The 20,238-nt window shown below is 31.9% G+C and overlaps 12 protein-coding genes across 12 annotated transcripts, besides 4 other annotated features; 6 read left to right on the top strand and 6 right to left on the bottom strand.

Moving 5' to 3' along the window:
• Positions 1 to 102: 102 nt before the first annotated feature.
• On the bottom strand, positions 103 to 1,040 carry TVAGG3_0028620 (uncharacterized protein; the record flags this gene model as incomplete). The annotated part of the gene is made up of 1 exon (XM_001582033.1): positions 173 to 727. The coding sequence occupies one exon, from the start codon at positions 725 to 727 to the stop codon at positions 173 to 175; it is 555 nt and encodes a 184-aa protein (XP_001582083.1).
• Positions 1,041 to 1,094: 54 nt separating this feature from the next.
• On the top strand, positions 1,095 to 3,075 carry TVAGG3_0028630 (uncharacterized protein; the record flags this gene model as incomplete). Its single annotated transcript, XM_001582032.1, has 1 exon — positions 1,100 to 3,019. One exon carries the CDS (start codon positions 1,100 to 1,102, stop codon positions 3,017 to 3,019), a length of 1,920 nt encoding a protein of 639 aa, XP_001582082.1.
• A 630-nt stretch (positions 3,076 to 3,705) lies between these two features.
• Positions 3,706 to 4,078, top strand: TVAGG3_0028640 (uncharacterized protein; the record flags this gene model as incomplete). The annotated part of the gene is made up of 1 exon (XM_001582031.1): positions 3,731 to 4,057. The coding sequence occupies one exon, from the start codon at positions 3,731 to 3,733 to the stop codon at positions 4,055 to 4,057; it is 327 nt and encodes a 108-aa protein (XP_001582081.1).
• A 56-nt stretch (positions 4,079 to 4,134) lies between these two features.
• TVAGG3_0028650 (uncharacterized protein) lies at positions 4,135 to 5,250 on the bottom strand (the record flags this gene model as incomplete). The annotated part of the gene is made up of 1 exon (XM_001582030.1): positions 4,135 to 5,250. One exon carries the CDS (start codon positions 5,248 to 5,250, stop codon positions 4,135 to 4,137), a length of 1,116 nt encoding a protein of 371 aa, XP_001582080.1.
• Positions 5,251 to 5,538: 288 nt separating this feature from the next.
• Positions 5,539 to 6,459: a mobile genetic element.
• A 219-nt stretch (positions 6,460 to 6,678) lies between these two features.
• Positions 6,679 to 7,507, bottom strand: TVAGG3_0028670 (euchromatin binding; the record flags this gene model as incomplete). The annotated part of the gene is made up of 1 exon (XM_001582029.1): positions 6,728 to 7,507. One exon carries the CDS (start codon positions 7,505 to 7,507, stop codon positions 6,728 to 6,730), a length of 780 nt encoding a protein of 259 aa, XP_001582079.1.
• A 722-nt stretch (positions 7,508 to 8,229) lies between these two features.
• On the top strand, positions 8,230 to 9,421 carry TVAGG3_0028680 (ciliary and flagellar microtubule protein RIB43A family; the record flags this gene model as incomplete). The annotated part of the gene is made up of 1 exon (XM_001582028.1): positions 8,230 to 9,378. The coding sequence occupies one exon, from the start codon at positions 8,230 to 8,232 to the stop codon at positions 9,376 to 9,378; it is 1,149 nt and encodes a 382-aa protein (XP_001582078.1).
• A 39-nt stretch (positions 9,422 to 9,460) lies between these two features.
• Positions 9,461 to 9,488: a mobile genetic element.
• Positions 9,461 to 9,488: a terminal%2Cinverted (terminal inverted repeat of tvBac_53III transposon ID:TVAGG3_0028690).
• On the bottom strand, positions 9,489 to 10,973 carry TVAGG3_0028700 (uncharacterized protein; the record flags this gene model as incomplete). Its single annotated transcript, XM_001582027.1, has 1 exon — positions 10,482 to 10,973. One exon carries the CDS (start codon positions 10,971 to 10,973, stop codon positions 10,482 to 10,484), a length of 492 nt encoding a protein of 163 aa, XP_001582077.1.
• A 42-nt stretch (positions 10,974 to 11,015) lies between these two features.
• Positions 11,016 to 11,534: a mobile genetic element.
• Positions 11,535 to 12,013: 479 nt separating this feature from the next.
• Positions 12,014 to 12,816, top strand: TVAGG3_0028720 (cyclin-dependent kinase inhibitor 2C-related family; the record flags this gene model as incomplete). The annotated part of the gene is made up of 1 exon (XM_001582026.2): positions 12,014 to 12,301. One exon carries the CDS (start codon positions 12,014 to 12,016, stop codon positions 12,299 to 12,301), a length of 288 nt encoding a protein of 95 aa, XP_001582076.1.
• A 126-nt stretch (positions 12,817 to 12,942) lies between these two features.
• On the bottom strand, positions 12,943 to 13,440 carry TVAGG3_0028730 (uncharacterized protein; the record flags this gene model as incomplete). Its single annotated transcript, XM_001582025.1, has 1 exon — positions 12,979 to 13,434. One exon carries the CDS (start codon positions 13,432 to 13,434, stop codon positions 12,979 to 12,981), a length of 456 nt encoding a protein of 151 aa, XP_001582075.1.
• Positions 13,441 to 13,786: 346 nt separating this feature from the next.
• TVAGG3_0028740 (histidine phosphatase superfamily (branch 1) family) lies at positions 13,787 to 14,806 on the top strand (the record flags this gene model as incomplete). Its single annotated transcript, XM_001582024.1, has 1 exon — positions 13,792 to 14,640. One exon carries the CDS (start codon positions 13,792 to 13,794, stop codon positions 14,638 to 14,640), a length of 849 nt encoding a protein of 282 aa, XP_001582074.1.
• Positions 14,807 to 15,734: 928 nt separating this feature from the next.
• TVAGG3_0028750 (uncharacterized protein) lies at positions 15,735 to 16,872 on the top strand (the record flags this gene model as incomplete). Its single annotated transcript, XM_001582023.2, has 1 exon — positions 16,411 to 16,836. The coding sequence occupies one exon, from the start codon at positions 16,411 to 16,413 to the stop codon at positions 16,834 to 16,836; it is 426 nt and encodes a 141-aa protein (XP_001582073.1).
• Positions 16,873 to 17,438: 566 nt separating this feature from the next.
• On the bottom strand, positions 17,439 to 20,045 carry TVAGG3_0028760 (proprotein convertase subtilisin/kexin-related family; the record flags this gene model as incomplete). The annotated part of the gene is made up of 1 exon (XM_001582022.1): positions 17,439 to 20,045. The coding sequence occupies one exon, from the start codon at positions 20,043 to 20,045 to the stop codon at positions 17,439 to 17,441; it is 2,607 nt and encodes an 868-aa protein (XP_001582072.1).
• Between the last annotated feature and the right edge of the window lie 193 nt (positions 20,046 to 20,238).

Genomic DNA, 20,238 nt, shown 5'->3' on the forward strand with positions numbered 1-20,238 from the left:
AATTAATAAAAATTGATTTACAATTCAAATATTCATCCTTTTAGTAAAAATGATAATTTTCCAATTTTTTTTGTTCTAATCAAATATTCATCCACCTTGTAGCTTTTTTTTGCTTTTAAAATATAACATACAAAGTTTACGAAATACAAAAACAAATAACAAAAATAATATCTTAAATAACAGCCGGAGTCATTGTTGACTGTCTGATGCGAGCTGTTGAAATTGATTTGACCTTGTGAGTATAAGGGAATCCTGGCGAGAAAATTTCAATGCAAAGGAATATAACGAAATAAGCAGATAAGAAATATATGATAATTCTGTTGATTATTGTCTTTTCTGCATACCATATTGCGCAATACGCGTACATGAAGAATTCAAAGTGTAACATGTATATAACAATCAATGATCTTGAACCTTGCGTGAATGTAAATGCTCTAAATGGAGAGATAAAGGATTGTAATGTCGACCAAAAAGCAAAAGGCTCGAAAAGAATAAAAATCCTCCAAGCCCAGCATATATAAACTATCCAAAAGCGTGGCATTGACATTACAGCGGCGTAGAAGGAATAATTTAGGAAAATTTCCCATATAAGTAAAATATATGTAGCAACTGGTATCGTCTGTTCAAGTGTAAACAATGTGCCATCGTAAATTATTGGTAAGTAAAAAATTACGATAATAAAAAACGGAATTGAATAATATAAAGGAATTATCTTTTCTTCATACATGTAATATGCATTTGTAATTCCTGCATAAACTAAGCCAAATATTTCGAAAAAATGAGCAAAAACTGCTGATACTGCACTTTTTCCGAATTTGATTGAGTAAGGAAGTCTAAACCATGCGAGGCCAAGAAGCGACAATACGAGATATATCGGTTTATTGATGAATGATATTTCTTCGCCAAGATAACTAATTGCATAAACAACAAGTGATGCATAAAACAATCCTCTGTTGTGATCTTCGAGATATATGAGCGTTAGTATCTCGAATACTAACACGGCGATGTGGCATAATCCACAAAAAAGACTGTGAATAAATCTTGGATTCAAAACAAAGAAATAAAAGTGACAAAAAAGTGACAATTCGAAGTAATTTAAATGTCAAATCTAAACATTGAAGAAATATACAAGGTTTTTAACTCATTACATGAAGCAGAAGGCTGCAAACAGTCTGCAGAAGTTCTATTTAACTCAGTTTTAAATCAATTTAATTCTTTCGAAGTCGCAAATCAGCAAAACCTCTTAAATTTCATCGCAGAAGAGTACAGTTTCTTCTCAGGTATTAATGGAGGATTCGACAAAATCCAAAATATTGCAAATACAATGCTTGCATCAGATAATTTGGGAAATCAGACAACTGCTCTTGCAGTTTTGACAAAGGTTTGGCTCCAAATTCCTCTTGAAGGAAAGGAAGATAAGTACAAAGAGTTCATTAATATGTTATTTACTAAGGCAAACGATCCAAATCTTGTTCCCCACCTGAGGAACATGTATTCTCAATGCCTTCACGAGATTAACTGCGTTAAACCTAATTCTCTTAACTTACCACCGCAAAAACTCATGGAAGCGGCAAATTCAAATAATGTCCCGTCATCTTTTTCACAAATCGCTTACGAAACAGCAGGCAAGAGTGATGAGCTTAAAGACTTCTTAGATAAAAGATTTTGGTCCATGTCTCCATTAGAATCCGTTTCATTTTCCCCAGCATTTTCTCCAAATTATCCAGCACCCCCTAACGATCCACTTTTACTCTTCAACGCCATCTCTAATGGCAAAGTTACTAAAGATACAGCACTTTCCTTGATCATCAACCCATTCTCTCAGTTCGGAACTGCAAATACGATTTACGGATTCAAATCTCAATACGAGTTTGACGGATCCACCTTATTTACTCCTTTCGATAATGACGAGACAATCGCAAACAAGGTGTCTCTCCTTGCACACAGGATTTCTACCATAGAAAATACGCCAATTCTTGCGAAATTTACAGAAAAAACCACTTCACCGGCCATTATCTCCTCAGTATTCAATCTTGCATCAAGATTTCCTCCAAACGACATCTTCAATTTCTACAGAAGATACTACGAAAAGACAGAGAGCTACGATGAACAGTGGATCGCGTTATTTAACCAACTTGATGCATCAACGCAAGACACTCTTCGCTGCTTCTTAGTTTCCTATCCATCAAGGAGATCAGCGGCTATAGCACTATTGTCAGGACAGTCTGGAAAAGTACCAATTTCTTGTATCGAGTCATTAACAAAAAGTGACATCAAAATTTTGGAGCACTTTTCACGGGTGTGTCCATCGATTATTGCCAACAAAGTTCATGCGAAACTATTAGAATTTGGTGCAGTTAAAGAAAATACACAAACTTCATCGGGATTCTTAAGTAAACCACAATTACTTTCGATTTCGAGCTGTGTTGTCGAAACTAACTCTGCTACTAAGACAAAAGTTCTTTTAGACCTTTTACCAACACAGAGTAGCCTCGAATCACCCCTTTACGGAGCTTGTTTCAGAATATCTTGTGGAAATATCTTCGACCACGATGAATCTTATGTGTTACCGATCATCAAGGGATCATGCCAAATCCGTTTCGAGATGATGCCAGTGAGAATTGAGAGCGGACAAGTAGTTGTAACTTGCGAATTCACAAATGAAGAAGGAGTTCCTTGTTCTTTCACTGTTGGAAAAATAAATGTTGAAGCACATGATTTGCTTTCACCAAGTGCTGCTGATTTCAAGACTGCTTGGTCAGAAGGCGAAGAATCTCTTGCAATTCTTAATGCAAAGTTCCAAACAGTTTTGGCCGCTATGAACAAGACTGTCATAGGAAGAAGCTGCGAACGCGAAGAAGGAAGAATCCAGGCTGTTTTGCAGACACCAACTGGAAACAACGTTGCAGTTGTTGCTGTTGCTTCTGGAAATCAAACAGTCATTCATTTCAGAGCTCCTTCGATGCAGTTACTGACAATGATTGATGAATTCGTCCACAAATTAGAAAAACAACAATAATTTCTTTAATTTTTTTGCCTATCTCTAATAAACATTAGTATTTTTATTTTTATCGACTTATCCAAACTAAACTTTCTTAATAGGATGATATTCTATTGAGTATGCCCATATCAAATTTTTCCATATCAATAGATTATGATATCTGATTGATATACTGCCATTAGACACGAATACAATTAGATTGTTCATAACTTTCAAGCATTCTACATTATTTCAAAAATTGATGACTTCCAAAATTTCATCCAATTCGAATTATCCAAAGAAAAATGAGTTAACTTAAAATATTCAATAATGAATTTGTAAAAATTTACCACCTATTAAAAAATATTTATATTTCTCCTGGCTATTTAGCAAGACAAAAACATTAGCTGCCACTCTATATGAAGTACATATCAATTTAGTGGCAGTTACTTCACCAACTTTTACTTTCAGGTATATTTATTGGAATAATCCACCAAAAATTCAAATTTAGTAGTTCATTTATACATGAAATATATTTTGCATACATCAAGTATTAATCAGGTGCAAATTCGTTTGCTTGGCCGAATCGACTATTTACTGTGCATTCTCTCAAAATGACCACGGCAATATTTCTCAGAAAAAACGTAGATTTCTCTTCACAAAAATAACCGTTAAATTTGAATTGAAATTTCGGTTAGCCTATTCAAATCAAGAAATAGGTCTATCAACTATCAAAACATTTTTTAAAAAATGCATTCAGGCCGCCCACACTACCACGTCAAGGCTAAGTGGATCGCTTTTACTGACTATACTTCTGGTAAGGGTGAGTTTTTTGAACTAGATGAAAAAGGTAATCTTTTAAAGAAGAATGCTGGCAAACTTGAGCCAACACGCGTTGTTCAGTACCAAATCAACACAGGGGCACCACCACCTCCAGTCGCGTTAATCGAGGAACCAAAGAAGGAAGAGAATTGCGAGTTTACTTTCGTTCCTCCACTTTCAGATGATTTTGATACATTTGTTGATAGCAATGTTGCTCTTGTTGATGAACCGTTCTTTGATTATGTTGTTTTTTAAATAAAGAATATATTATGGAGATTATATTATTTAAAACTTAAAAATGTATGTAAATTACCATAAACAAAACATAACATTTATAATCTAAGACATAGATAACGAAATCCACACCAAATGTATTGGAGATATTCATTTGGAACTTGGGCTAAAAGCATAGACAAATCGAAATCATCTTCATTTATGAAGGTTTTCCATGACTCACATGTCCCTTCATATGCGTTATCCCAACCTTGAAAATGTTTTTCGATAAAGTCGAAGTATTTGTCTCTTTCATCATAATCTGCATAATACATTGATTGTCTTCCTGCACGAATTAACTCGTTTATATTATCATCTCGAATAATTTTAATTTGTTCTTCTTTGGTTAACCTTCTGAATATATTTCTGCTAACATTAGGCGAGATTGAAGATTTCTTACCATCAATACCAACGAAATCATTCATATTTCTTAGCCCACCACTAGATCTTCTATGATTTTTTGTTGGAGTTTTAAGCGGAGGTGAAGCAGATGGTGGAGACATGTTTTCAACAACCATACCTGATAAAAGCATTGGTGAATCTGTTTCTCTTTCAGGAGATTCAGGTTGTTCGTATTTATTAAAATCGATTTTGAAGTCAATTCGATGACCTTTGAATATAAGTATGATATCTTTAAGTAATTTTCGTGGTGTGCTTTGATCTTTCCCCCATAACGAAAATGCCGGGGTTTGAGATATGAGCTCCGAAGCAATTCGCAGTGATTCTTCGAGTTGATCTGGCTTTACAGTTCTTCCGCTAAGATAATATAGAGCCCCGATTGAGAGAAGTAGTAATAGTGAATCTTGTGGACAATCCGCTGCAGAATAGTATAAATAGATAAGATCATCATAACTTCTATCAAGTTTTAAGAAATGGTTACTGAATTTAATGATGTTGTTAATAACGTGGTTAAATTTTTCGCGCCCGGTAGATAATTTGTAAAGCGCTTCCGCTAAAGACTGAAGTCTCATCGCTATATCCGTCTCAGGCATCAGCATATCTTTAAAAATTTTGCTTTCTATATTATCTCTTGGTATTTTATTTAAAAGTTCGATGTGGGATCCAGATTTGTATGGGGATATTTGAGGCAAAGTACTCCTAGGTGTTCTAAATTTTGATGGAGTCTTTTTATTGCTTGTTGGTGTCTTAAAAGGGGTGCTAAATGTGGATTTCATTATAAATTTACATAAAATTTGTCAAATAAATTATTTTGTTTTTAAAAGGCATTTTTAACATTCATCATAGGGTTTCCCGTTTCCTTATTTTTATAGTAAACGGGTCTCTCAAATTTGATGGATTTCAATTCAAAATTTGACTGCCAGATGTAAATCCCTTTTATAGTTCAAAATTGAATATGAGCACAAAGAACAACAAGTTAGCTTTGTAGAATTAAGTATGTATCGGTTCCTAGAATACAAATAATGCAACAAATTAATGACAATGGCAAACTTTGATATGAAATAAAAGGTAACTAAACTCCTTTCGCCGATCCGATTTGCCCCATATTTAAAATATAGCTTGCATATGTAGAAGAAAAGCTAATTTTGAAGTACGCCCGAAATCCACCAACAGGATTTCGAGCTACTAAAAAGGTACTTTTAAATGTGATTTTTTTTATAAAAAATTAAATTTATTTTAAGATCAGACTAAAAACTAATTTTATGGAAAATCTATATCGACAAATTTATTACTTATTGGGTATATAGATTTTTTGATTATGGCGATTATGTCTGATATGCTTCCAATAAGCCAAAACACATTTCATACTGATTTCTATAAAAGGTATCTTTATTATAGAAGTGTAAGCTATATCTGTTTGTTTTTTTATTATAACAAATTCAAAATTCTCTTATAAGGACTAGATGAAATCTGTATTATTAAATCATTAGCTAAATGAAGGTTCAAATAGAAAGTAAATATCAATTTATATGATACTGAAACCAAATAGTTCTTTTAATAAAGATAACACGCTGAAAATTATTGAGTATTTGCAAATCTCAAAAATCTATTGGTGAATTTGGCTCAACTTTTAAAATTATAACATCCATATCAAATCATAAAAGCAGACAAAAATTAAAGCCAAACCTATCGGCCAATTTTTTTTTGATATTTGATTTTTGAGGTATACTTTTAAAAGTGGATTTAAAGCACTTATGAAAAAACATTAACTTCTGTCGTTATGATTATTGATTTAGACAATAATGATTTTAATCTTTGATTATCAAAACACTAAAGTCATCTTTTTAACATTTGCTTGGTAGCATTAACTCAAGTCTAAAGTACTATTTTATGTGGCACTCTTAGAATTTTTGTATTCATTGTACACGCTGAAATAGTACCATTAAAGTTATGGCAGACTTTCAAAAAATAGTTTGGTCACCTTTTATGAAATATAATTACAACATTAATATTTAATCGAGACCAGCTTCATGATGTATGGAAAATTGCATGCATTAAAAATTTGCCTTACAATTAGTCAACAATTGAAAAAATAGCAAAAATGAAGAAAATGTAACCGAATTTATTTGAATTACAAAGGTTTATTGCAATACTTGATGTTTTTAGTTTGAAACAAACCATTTTTACTATTCAAACATAATATATTCTATAATTTATTTATATAAAAAAATACATGAACAAAATTTTAACAAATTAAGCTGGTATATCTTCTGGTGGTGCAAGAGCTTGGTTAATAATAGAAACCAATTCTTCGTTTAAAAGCTTAATATCTCCAGAAGACATAATATTTAAAAGTTCATCAGCTTCATACCTTGATTTAGACTCTATGAAAGGATGATCATTTGCAGGAGTCCATGAGTCATCTGGATAAAATTTGAAACTTTGTTTTTCGAATCTTCCGGAAACAACAGCATCTCTATATGTTGATACTGATGGGTAATACGTTTTAATCGGGATATTATCGAAGAGGAGAGTTTGATTAGCTCCATTAATCCAACAATAAAATTTGCAATCTTTTTCTGTTATTTCTAATCCAAAACCAACTGTATCATTAACATTAAACGATGGTCCTGGGTATTTTATGGCCTTATGAAATGCATCGCCTGCATCACGTAGTGCATAACCATCCTCTGTGAATCCGACAGGACCTTCGATTGGAGCATTAATAGTAGAAATACCAATTCTGCAATGACCTTGATTACTTTCGGAGCCATTGTATACAATTTCCCAATAATATTTTCCTGGTTTTGATAAAGCACGAGTAGTTCGAACCATACTATATCCAATGCTATTACTATCATGCATTACTTCGTAGTCATTGTTTTTAAATACAAATGAACGTGAAGATTTTAGTTGAGAAAATTTCATTTGCAACTGAAGCTCTGGATCTTTAACATTTGGCAGATATCCAAGAGCAGCTCGTCTTTTAACCGTTAATGGATCAAATTTGAAAGGAATTGAAGTTGATGACATACACAAATAAAAAAAATGATTTTTTATTTATTTTTTTTTCCCCGCTTACATCTCAGAGCTCAAAATTGAACATTTTTTACAACTCGAGAATATAAAATTCATAACCTACATACGGTTTCAACTTTCCACACAAAGTTTGGCTGGAAAATCATCGTTAGATTTTTGGTTGGACTAATTCTGCATTGTAGAAAAAAAATATTTCACATTTATTTATGAAGGAAAATACTTCAGTGATGTTAACAAATTTACTAAAGCTTATATCTGTGGTTTTCAACTCATTACAATTTTCGTTTTTAGAAAATTTCTTGATGACTTATTTCCCGCAAATATAACCCCATTTCTGTAGAAAAACACATTTTGGAATAAATGAATAATAGATTTGATCTTTCTTGTGCTACATTATGTTTTCCAGCATTAACAACCTTTTCTTCTGATACAGGAATTCGAGTATAATTTCTCCGTCATGGGTTATCCTTTTGCTTTTAAGCGCAAATGAATTTGAGTATCGAGATTATGCACAATATGATAAGCAAAGCCAATGTGATACAGTGGAATGATAATTCATAACATAGGATGATGAAATTTAAATTGATTAATTTTATTCATAACACTCTCCATTTTTTATTTGATATTTGATTACTTTAATTAATGTATGTCCATTTTGTCCATATTTAGGAAAAATTCTTTAAAATTTCTCACTTTTTGTAAATAACGTATAAAGAATGGAGCTTCGTCAACACTCCCAGATTGAAGCAAAGGAAAATGCGAAAATCGAGAAAATGAGAAGAGAGCATGCAGAGCGTCTAAAGCGCATTATGGATGAGAAAAACCTTCAAATGGGAATGGATTATGATGCTCTTCAGAAACAAATCGAAGAAAAAAAGGCCAGGCTTCAAGCTGAGAAGGAAGAAGAGGAAGCATACAATCAGAAATTCTTAGCCGAACAAAAACTTCTCGCAAAATTAGCCAAACACGAACAAGCAGAAATAAAACAGATCGAAAAAGAAATAAATGAATTTCGTGCTACACGTCAAAGACCAGAAATGGAACGTGAATACGATTTAAACAGAAAAGATTATATCAAAGTTCAACCTCAAATGCGTATAACAGATAATGATCCATGGCTTAGTGTCAGCAGCGGCCTAAAGTTCGATGGCGAAGATCTTACAGCCGAAGAGAGATTGAAAGCCCAAAAAGAACAAAGAGAAAGATGGGGCAAGCAGCAAATTGCAGAAAAGAAGAACCGCTTAGCAAAAGAGCTCGCAGAAGACAAAGAATGGGAACGCCGTTACTTAGAATACAACGCCATCTCTCGCCAAGTTGGAGAAATGGAAGAACAAGCTAGAAAAGAATGGCGCCAAGAATGCAACGAAGAAAACTTCCGTCTTGCACAAGAAAAACGTGATCGCGAAGCAGAAGAAAGACGTCTAGATCTCGAATTGAACCAATACGAAATCAATGCTGAAACCGAGCGTCTTAATAAATCTCAAAATAACGACGGATCAGATCCAAACGGAAATACATTTGTAGAAGGAAAGAGAGGTCAATCAGATACTCAGAACTACAAGGGCATGACACCAGAACAGATTGAACAGCTTAAACAGATTCAGCTCCAACAAATAGAAGAAGCAAGAAAACGCCGCGAGAAAGAAGCAGAAGAAGAAAGAATTGATGAAGAAAATAGAAAGAAGGCCGCTCGTGAGGCTCTCAAAGCTTCAAGGGCTGAAGAAAGAGAAAGAAAACGCAGATTACTAGAAAATCTTGAGGAAAATAAGAAACTCGCGGAAACAAAGACTATTTCTAGATCTATGGATGATATATTAGATCCGCAGACTGATAACTGGTGGCCATTTGGAAAATCACATCGTTAAATATTATTTGAATTTTTGTTTTATGCAATCTATTAAACATTTGAAGTGATATATATTTATTTTATCTAGTTGATTTATTTCATTAAGGGTGCACTTACCACTTTCTGACATGCGCTTTATAACACAATATATCTTTATTTTTCCAGCAGAAATGTATACCGGCCATATTATGCACTATATTATGATTTATAGTTACTTTTTCCCGACCGAAAATATTAATTCTTGACAATGGAAAATTGGGATCAAAAGCGGTAAGTGCACCCTTAAGGATACATTTGCGTTCATCTGAAAATTAACCATAAACACTAGAAATGGTGACACTGTAATGCTGGCGTATGAACAACATTAAAACAAATTGGAAATAAACAGGCCATTTTCAAAGATCAAAACATGCTTTAATTTGTAATTGAGTACATGAAAAATATTTTAAAATCAATGTTATTGTAATTAAACGTGCCTGGAAGAATACTGGGAACATGGCTCTTTATTATGAATAATTCATAGATTATTTTGATGCTGTTAACAAGTTTTTGAGAGTACTATATATGGATAATGATTTCATCCAAAAATCAAAGAAAGGAGAAACGACTTATTATATGAGATTGAAAAATCTCGGATTACTTATGGTCAAGATGATATACTTGGTAGCACACATATTCATTTTGCACCAATAAACAATAGCCATGAAACATCAGATCAATTCATAATATATTTTTTAGCAGGTATCGACTTCAAAGGTGTAAATGAAAACTCCTCTTCATTATGCAATAGTATTTAAGAACCATATAAGAAAGTAATTATCTTTATTTCCAATCTTGGTACTGCATGAATTTATATTACTTTAACTCTTGGTTTCAAGAATTGATCAATATTCCCTATGATTCCATTCCCTAAAATAGAGATTAGAGAACATGATAGAGTTATCCCAAAAGAAGTCCTCATATCCATATAAGTCTACAAAGTATCAATTTTGAGAAATAACATCAATTTGCGTCTAAATAATAATGATTTCATTCCACAATTCAATAATAAGATAAAATGAATAGTAAATAATATATAACTTTATTATAAAAACAAATCTATATGTAATTGATATATGCTTTCTACTCTGATAAATTCATATTTTCAGATTGGGTATTTTTATTAAATTTATGTATCGCATCGATAATCTTTTGCTTTTCTGAAACACCTTTAGGTGACGTATCTTTAAGATAAGGTTGAAATAAGTCATAAACTGTTTTAAATGGTGGATTTGGACAATTATCAACATCATGACCGAATGCAGCACAGTTAAAACAGAATTTTCCATCCTTCCATGTTTCTTTAATTTCTACAATTCGGGGCTCGGCAGGTAAATAAAGTCCAAATTCATCTTCTTTCCATTCTTTTGGTGCATTTTTAACTGCATTTTGCATTCTTAAATTCATTTCTGCTCTTAAATCTTCAACTGAAGGTAAAATTTGGTGACAATCTATAGTTGCGTGACCAATCATACCACATCTCATGCATATTAGTGATTTATTTACTGGATTTTGGGGTTTTGGCTCCTCTTCTTCTGTAATTTTAACTCCCCACTTTGATTTTTTTGTATTCATAAGTAGAAAGAAAAATCCAATAAAAGTGACACAAAATTTTAAGGGTGGCTTCCGACCAAATTGTCACTTTTTAGCCCAAGTGAGAAAATTTCGTAATTTATAACCAAGTTTTTTAAAATCTATATTTAATAAAGATTCTATTTTTCTTATTAAATTTCAAAAATGAGGGGGTTCGGAATCGTCCACAAATTGCCGAAAGGGTTTTTGCCAGTTTTGAATCCGCTTATTTTTATCGACCAAAATTATAATAAATATAATTTTCGATAAGTATTCTACCCAAATGATTCTTCAAAAAATTATTTTTCGGATTTTATTACGTAAAAAAACGTTACAGAAAACGCCTAGAAAATTTCGAATTTTCCCTAAAAAATTCAGTGCAGGTCGATTTAAGAGATTTTTCAAAAATAATCATATCAGTAGATAGGGTATAATATAGAGAAGCTTTATGAATAACTTAAAATCCGGGAAACTCAATATTCAACGAGAAAAACGCTTAACGAATCTCACTTTTGGTGTAAACATCACAAAAAATTGAGAGGGCTTTCTGGTCGGAAGCCTCCCTTAAAAATTGAAATAAACATATTTTGCTAGTATCTCCTATTAGAAAGCAACAAAATGCTGGTTTGCATCTAAAATTCGGGTTTATTGATGAACATCTTATTTCACATAGTTCAAATATCAATGAAAAAGATAAAGATAGAAGAACTGCTCTTCATATTGCAGCAAAAAATAATAGTAAAGAAACTGCTGAAGTTCTTATCTTGTAAGGTGCAAATATCAATGACAAAGATATTTCTGGAAGTACTCCTCTTCATTGTGCAACAGTAATAAATAATAAAGCAACCGCAGAAGTTCTTATTTCACATGGTGCAAATATCGATGAAAAAGATAAAGATGGAAGAACTGCTCTTCATTATTCAGCATGGAATCATAGAAAAGAAATAACCGAACTTCTTATCTCACATGGTGCAAATATCAATGAAAAAGATAAAGATGGCAAAACCGCTCTTTATATTGCTGTATATTTTAATAATAAAGAAATGGCCGAACTGCTTATATCACATGGTGCAAATATCAATGAAAAAGATAATATTGGAAGTACTGCTCTTCATCATGCAATATGTTATAATAATAAAGAAATAACAGATAGTAAAGAAACAGTCGAACTTCTTATCTCACATGGTGCAAATATCAATGAAAAAGATAAAGATGGCAAAACCGCTCTTTATATTGCTGTATATTTTAATAATAAAGAAATGGCCGAACTGCTTATATCACATGGTGCAAATATCAATGAAAACGATAATGATGAAAGAACTGTTCTTTAGTCATTGACGTATTTTATAAACTTTTATTATACACTTTCGATATCCATATAAAATCCCGCATTTATCAAGTTTTATATCTATATGCTTAGCTATAAATATCGTTCTTGTTTTATGAAATGCATAAATACATAATAATCAAAGCCCGATTAATGCACATAATCGGAGATTATTTTCTCATTATTAGCAAATATGAAAAATATTGACATTTAACCACTTGAATTATTATGTACACAGTATCTATGAGATGTTTTAATTATCAAATTAACGTGAATCATTTTTTTACACGATGAAAAAATCGTTACCATCCTCTAAAAAAGGATAGCCACGAAAAAGGCTTGATATCCATTTTTTGATAACAATTCGCATAGTCCAAAACCAAGATCGATCACGCCAACTCTAGTTGTATGTCTTGCATGAAAATCATGTTGTTTAATTCTTTTAATGATTCATATCGGCATTGAGTACAATATCATATATTATTATGATAACTACAGCTATGTAATATGTATTTAACGTTCAGATCATATTAAATACATATGATTTAGCTTTAAATAATATAATTTCAAATATTTAATGACCACTTTTTCCCACTCTATACTAATTTTTGTATATGCTTAGCCACAGTATATGAATTGCATAGATTTTGTAATAACAGAAATTTTCAAAAATATAAAAGTTTACTTTGATTTTGGTTTAAACAAAACACTAAGCCTTTCTGTAAGCTGAGCTCTGAGTTGATCTCTGTTATCGAAGAAAATTTCGTCATAATGCTGTTTGAAATCAATCAAAACCTCATGAATTGGATCAGGACAATCATCGCAATTAATGTATTCTTCGGCATATGATCTGTTTGAATTTAGTTTAAATGTATTTCCGGATTCTGCAACACAGGCTCTGAAAGTATTTTCCATTTTATGAAGCTTTAGATAACGAAGTATGCATTCTGTTGCAACTGAATATATTTCTTCTTTCTTAATTTGCTTATAAGGCTTAAGACCTTCAATATCTGATTGTTGGACTGCTTCACTTAAATTTGCGAGAAGTCTTGCATGGAGATCAAAAAAAGCACCATTTTTCCTCATCGCTTCCATAACATTTACATTCAGTTGCTTCTGTTGGTTGCTATCAGTCATTTATTCTCTCTATTTTTATTAGATTATCGTTATTTTTTCAATTTTTTTTAAACGTCAGAATTGGATTTTATTATTTTTCTTGAATAATACATTTCAATAACCTAAATAAGTGCATTTCATAATATAAACAAATGAAATGGGAATTATAATTCAAACTTTCATCCAATTCAAACTAAAATATCATGGATTTTTTCATAACTAATCAAAACAAAGAATGTTCCATCACAAAAAAGCTATTTTATTAATCAATAGAATTGAAAGTTTTTCTCATTCATCGAATCTCAATATGCAACTATGATATACATACATACTAACTGAATAGTACGATTTTATCATTTCAAATTTTTTGAGTGAAAAATGCTGAAATCTTCCACAAAATATTTCACGAAAATCAAACAGTCAAGAATGCCAGTTGATTTAATTCTTATTCGAAATGGCACAAGTGAAGGAAATGTCGCAATAAAACGTGCTAGACTCGGATCTCGTTCAGAATTTAGCCAAAATTTTTGTCAAATGCATAATTCACGCTGGAGACTCACCGAATTTGGTATCATGCAAGCTAAATCAACTGGCGAATGGCTAAAAGCAAATTTCAAACAACCATTTACGTGTTATTTAACGGGAGAATATGCTAGCTCTCTTGAGACAGCGGCATGTCTCGAATTAGAAGGTGCTAAATGGATACCTTCGCTATATTTACGACCAAGAGATTATGGTACATTATCTCAATTTGATTTTTTACCAGACAAAAAGGAATTACAGCGTCATATGAAAGACAGAGAGTTAGATACATTCTATTGGGCTCCTCCAAATGGAGAATCAATTGCTCATTTAACTCTTAGAACAGAAAGAGTTATGCACTGGCTCAGAACTCACGTTCCAGAGAATGGAACTGCAGTAATCGTTACACACAGAGATGTTATGGAAACATTTCGAATTAGACTTGAACAACTCCTTCAATTTGATTATAATCGAGTAATTGTTAACGCAAAGGAACCATTTAAACTAAACCACTGCTCATTACTACACTACACACGCCGGAATCCAGAGACAGGGGAAATAGGCCCTTTGTACCAATGGATGAAGGTAAATACGCCATGGATGGGCAAACAATACTCGAATAGGAAGTTTGTTAAGATATCACCTCCAGGATTTACCAACGAAAATCTCCTTGAAAGGATGACAAGATCAAATGATAAAAAATAATTATCTTTTTCCTTTCGTTTTGTTTGACAATGAACATGTAAAAATATTTCTGTTTAGTAACTTCTAAATTTAATTAAAAATGTCATTTATAAATTTCTGCAATATGAAGAGAATATATTCATTGATATTTACACAATTCAAAATAAGGAGTTCAGCTATTTCTTTGTTATTATTTATTGCTACCATCTGAAGAGTTGTTTTCCATTCGGAGAAGCATCTTATATAGGAACATCGAGTACTTTTGTACCATGCAAACTAAGAAGTTTTGCAGTTTCTTTTGTATTATATTCTGCTGCATAGTGAAGAGTGGTTTTTCCATCTTTATCTTTTTCATTGCTAATTGAAAAATACGAGTTAAAAAGTTCAGAAGTTTCTTTACTATTTATAACTGCTATATGATGAAGTATGGCTTCTTCATTTTTAATTTTTTCATTGACATTTGCACCATGAATGAAAGGAGTTCCAATATTTCGTTTTTATAGTTCCATAATGTAGAGTAGTTTTTTTTTCCCATAATCATCTTTTTCGTTGAGATTCGCACCATGAGAATTCACGAGTTTTCCAATTTCCTCGTGAGTTAGATGAACCTTTCTAATTCATTATTCATAATTGATCTGTAAATATATGAATATCCTGATTTAATTCCATATTCCTGCTAAAACAGGAAATTTGAAATGGGCTTCGCTTTTTGACCTCTTGGACATGATAATCATCGGATAAAAGTTTTGTAAGAGGTAAATATGTCTTTATCTACCTATTATTATAAGGAATATTGTATTTAATACCTCTTACAAAATATTCCGGTAGATACTGAATTGATGAAGCCCATAAATATGAAATGGCATGATAACAAAAGTAAAGTCGAAAGCAATAAAATAATCATCAATAATTATAAAATATTTCGATTAATTTCAAGCTCTATGTGCACACTGCATTGGGTGTTATTTAGTCTTTAAAATATATCAGTATTCAGGCTTTATTATCTTGAGAATTTTTTAAATTTTTAAATATCAGCTCTTGAAACTCATTAAAATACAACAATTGATATATAGTTTTAAAGTATGATCGTTAAAACAATCATCTTTTAAAATGTTTTTGTTTTTAAATTTCGCATCTTCAGCAGGTAATATCGCGAAGTTTGGATCATCAATTTCGCTTAGAACAAACTATATATCTATTAGGGATGTAGAACCTAAGGGAAATTACTTATTTTTAATGGCGAATAAATCTTTTACAGAACAAGTGATGGGCGAAGAAACAATTTCGAACTTTAGTTGCAAACAAATTCCAAAATATAGGCATATTTCGTTTAAATTAAATCTCTTAGCTGATGGAAAAGGCAGATTTCAGTTTCCAGCTCTGCGTTCTTATGATTTTTATCTACTCGACTGCGACAAATATGTATTTACAGAACCTCCTAAGGTCAAATATTTAATCGAAAGGCCACTTATCTGGATAACAATTCTTACATTTATCGAATTCGGATTTACAATTGTTGCTAGACTAGAATTCACATCAAAATTCAATGAAATATACAGAGATAATCATACTGTTTACAAATATTTTACATGGCTTTCTCTTTTCTTAATTTTAGTAGATACATTCTATTGTTTGATTTCATTAATCGAAATTAATGCTCCCAGAGAGGAAAGTCGTCTATACTACTCACTGTTTAAGTACATTCACATTGCTTTTATTTTCGAATTTGCTTATCTTTATATCTCTGGCTATCCAGTGATAGATGTCAAGGCTAAATGGCATCCACTATGGATGATACTTATTGCCTGCTCATTTTTATCTGAATCAGGCACGTTTTTGAACAAAATTATTTTGGGATTATGTCCAATCATCGTTATTACGTTCTACATGGAAGCTAAAGGCTTCTCTGTTGAAGTTGATAAGTTCAAAGAGCATATCAAAACAATAGAACCCGAAGTTCGTGAAAAAATTCAAAAATTCCACTTAGATATCCTTCCTTTCTTATATTACAAGAAGTATATACATTTCGCTGTTGTTGCTGTAACACTGACAACATTCGCTCCGTTCATTGAAACTATTTTTCACCTTACTCCTGTTTTGGAAATTCTTTTTTACGTAATTTCAGTTTATTTGATGATGCCGTGCGCTGTAAAGCAAATTGTACAACTTGAAGGAATTGTTCTCGAAAAATTGAACCCAACAATGCTTGCAGAATAATATTTATAAAATGTATTTTTTTTATTTCGACTAAACATATTATATTTCCTGTTTTATATGACTTTAAGAGTTTAAATCATTAATATGAGCTCAAACCTATTGGAAAAAACAAAAATAATTAACAAATTAATGAATCTAAGAACAAAAATACTTCGTATTACAATAATTTTACTCTTTCCTTTTGTTAGTGCTTAGATATTCTTATGAAAATGATACTGTTCTCTCTATATCGGATAGTTCTTTAAGTTTCAAGATACAAGCTCTAAAATAGAGTACCCGAAATAAGTTGTAGACGAGGGGATTTGTTAATGCCAAATGATTATAAACAACATAAAGTGCCATAATACATGCCATACTCGCAAAAGTCGATATTCAAACCCTCTGTATAAAGATGTCTACAGCTTATTCCGTTGTCTACAACTTATTTCGGGTACTCTAAATTATGAAGAACAAAGTTTCAATTTCAACTAAATGAACTATTATGAAGAACGTATTTTCCAGATTCATTGAAAGATATAATTTATATAATTATGAGAAACAAATAAATGAAGTAAAAATATATTACAATATTATTTATACATTACAAACAAACAAAATCTATATTAAGAACGCCTTGAATGCATCATTTCTCTAAACAATGATATTATATAGAGTATAAATGATGCAGAAACAATGAAAATAAACGATCCGAAGAAAAGAATTCTTCCGTCATCTTCATTTATAATTTTTTCTGCGTTATACAAATAACAGCTTTCATCCGAACTGAAATCAAAGTCTGGATTTGTATTTTCATCATTCATTATTATCTTTATTGGTTGAACAAGACTTCTGCATCTCTCAGGCAACGTATTATAAACAGGACTAACAGATAACAAGCATTGATGACATGTAAATCCTTTTGGCAAATAAAATGAAAAATTACCAGTATTTTCAACATAAAAAGTCATTTTTGTTGTCTTCAACTGATAGTCAAACAACGAAATATATGCCATCTGGTCATGTTCAGAAGGAGGAACTCTGTCAAAGCCATTTTGCCATCTAACAGAAACTTTAGTAAGTGAATCAGGACTCGTTTTATACAACTGATACTTCTTTGGCCTCAAAATTTTGTTTTGAAGTGAAGAACGATAAATTTTTATTGGTTTTGAAACCAATAAATTTGCGGATGGAACTTCGATGGCGATTTCCAATTCAGCATCATCAGAAAAGATACAAGGAATCTGGATATTTTCGATCTCTTCTTGAACATGAGACGATAAAAGTGCAATCTGACGATTTGTCACTTTTTCAATTAATAAAACCAAACAATTTAAACCTTCTATTTGTGGATAATATTTCAATTTGATATCGAACTTTTTGAGGCATGTAATAACGGAAGGAACGGAATCAAACTCAATGTAATCAACATTCGTTGGCCAGTTGTTTCTGTCGAATGGATCAATGGAGTTCTGGTTTAGAACTAAACTCGAATTTAATGGATTTTCGGTTCCAAAAATTTGAAGTGTCACTTTTGAAATGATTGTTTTTGGTTGACAGCCTGAAACAGAAAAAGAAATTTTCCAGGCACCATTTGGATTTTCTCCGAAGAAGTTTCTGCAGAGGAATCTTCTCTCCATTCCGATGGATTCGACGAAATGGGAGCTAAGAGTTTTGACTTCTGCTTCCGTTCCTAATGGAGATTCAATTTTTATGATCATTTGACCAAAAATGTCTTCGGATATGGAAAACTCAAGAATCACGGCTTCGGAACAGCTTATAGATGATTCGAAATCAATATAACAATCAATAGGTTCAGTAAAACAACTTTCAAAAGTGATATTTTTCTGACAAAAAACGGTTTTGTTGATTTCTTTTTCAATTTTCTGCCAATTGTTTGCTAACTCGAAAGCACGGCCTACATTGATTCTTCCGAACCCGTAGAAGTGGGAATACCAAATTCCAGCTGCGTTTTTCTGCCAACTCTGAAAAAACGGATCATTTCTGACACTTGTCAAAGCGGTTATGTATTGAATATCTCTCCAAGACAAATCCGGTCTTTTTGAGAGTATTAGAGCTAATGCACCTGATACAATAGCAGCGGACGCCGATGTTCCGGCCACTTTATTGTTGCATGACGATGTTCTGCCTTTTGCTGATGATAAATAAGGAATATTAAAATTATCATCAAGTTTCCAGTGAAATCCGCCTGAAGGAGCGTTCACAAATAATGAACAGCCTCTGTTGGAATAATATGCTCTTGTTCCTCTGTTTGTTGTCGCTCCTACGATTATTCCAAATCTTGACTGTTGCATAAACGTAAATCCGGTATCTCCACCTATATTTCCATTATCACCAGCAGGTAATACGTATATTAAACCTAGATTATTTCGAGATTTTTCAAAATAATTTTCCATTGAATTTAAAAGGTCATCTGAAGTGGTTTCTTGTGGACATTTCGGATAGTTATCTGTCTTAGAATATCTGCATCTTCTTATTAATGTGTTTAGTTTGATATTCGACTCATTAAAATTCATTTTTGAAATTAATAATAATTTGTCTTGATTATTAATAGATGAGCTATAGTTAACACATGCAAATGATGCCAGAGGTGCAATTCCTCTTCCGCACTGTGAATTGTAAGATCCGACAATTAAACCAACGAGATGGGTATCTTTATCAACTGATTCATTCGCTGGAACTGCTTCGTTGCAATATTCCAATTTTATTGATTTGTAACATCCTTCTATTAAAGATTTTGAATTATTTGATGAAAATCGACGAATTATATCGTTATGCATCATGTAACATCCATTACCGATCAATGTGACCAAAACATCCTTACCTTCATTTCCATCTCTCCAAACTGTAGTAACATTTATATCTTGGCCTGGTAATCCGTAATTTTCGCCAATATTCTGCATATGGAATTGTTTTTGAGCTTCATTTTCAAATGCTAATATTCTATCAATGCTCTGAAAAGTATAAGGAATTTTATTTAACGTATATTGTTGTAATTCTGCAGGCAATTGACTAGAAGCTGAAAATATGACTGTTCCGTTTATTCTTTTAAAAACTTGTTGTGAATAATCTGAAAATCTATTAAATTCACTCCCATAACATGTATAAAGAGCTAATCTACTATCACCAGTATTTGCATTTACTGGAATATATTCTTTTTCATCACTAGAAACTTCCGAGAATGCCAGTGATGAAAAGAGAAAAAGAAGCATTCAATTTCTGAAATAGCTCTTGCAAAATCCAAGATTTTATGTTTAGATTGGATCAATTCTTTGATAAATTATTATTAAATCATCTATCACTTGCAAAGGGTATACGACAAATGCTTTTCTATCTTTAAACATACTTAGTTTCATCAATTGTTTGTGTGAACTTCTCTTTTAACGGTGTCTATACCAATTGATT

The sequence above is a fragment of the Trichomonas vaginalis genome, chromosome IV (genome assembly GCF_026262505.1).
Source record: "Trichomonas vaginalis G3 chromosome IV, whole genome shotgun sequence".
Taxonomy (NCBI): domain Eukaryota; phylum Parabasalia; order Trichomonadida; family Trichomonadidae; genus Trichomonas; species Trichomonas vaginalis.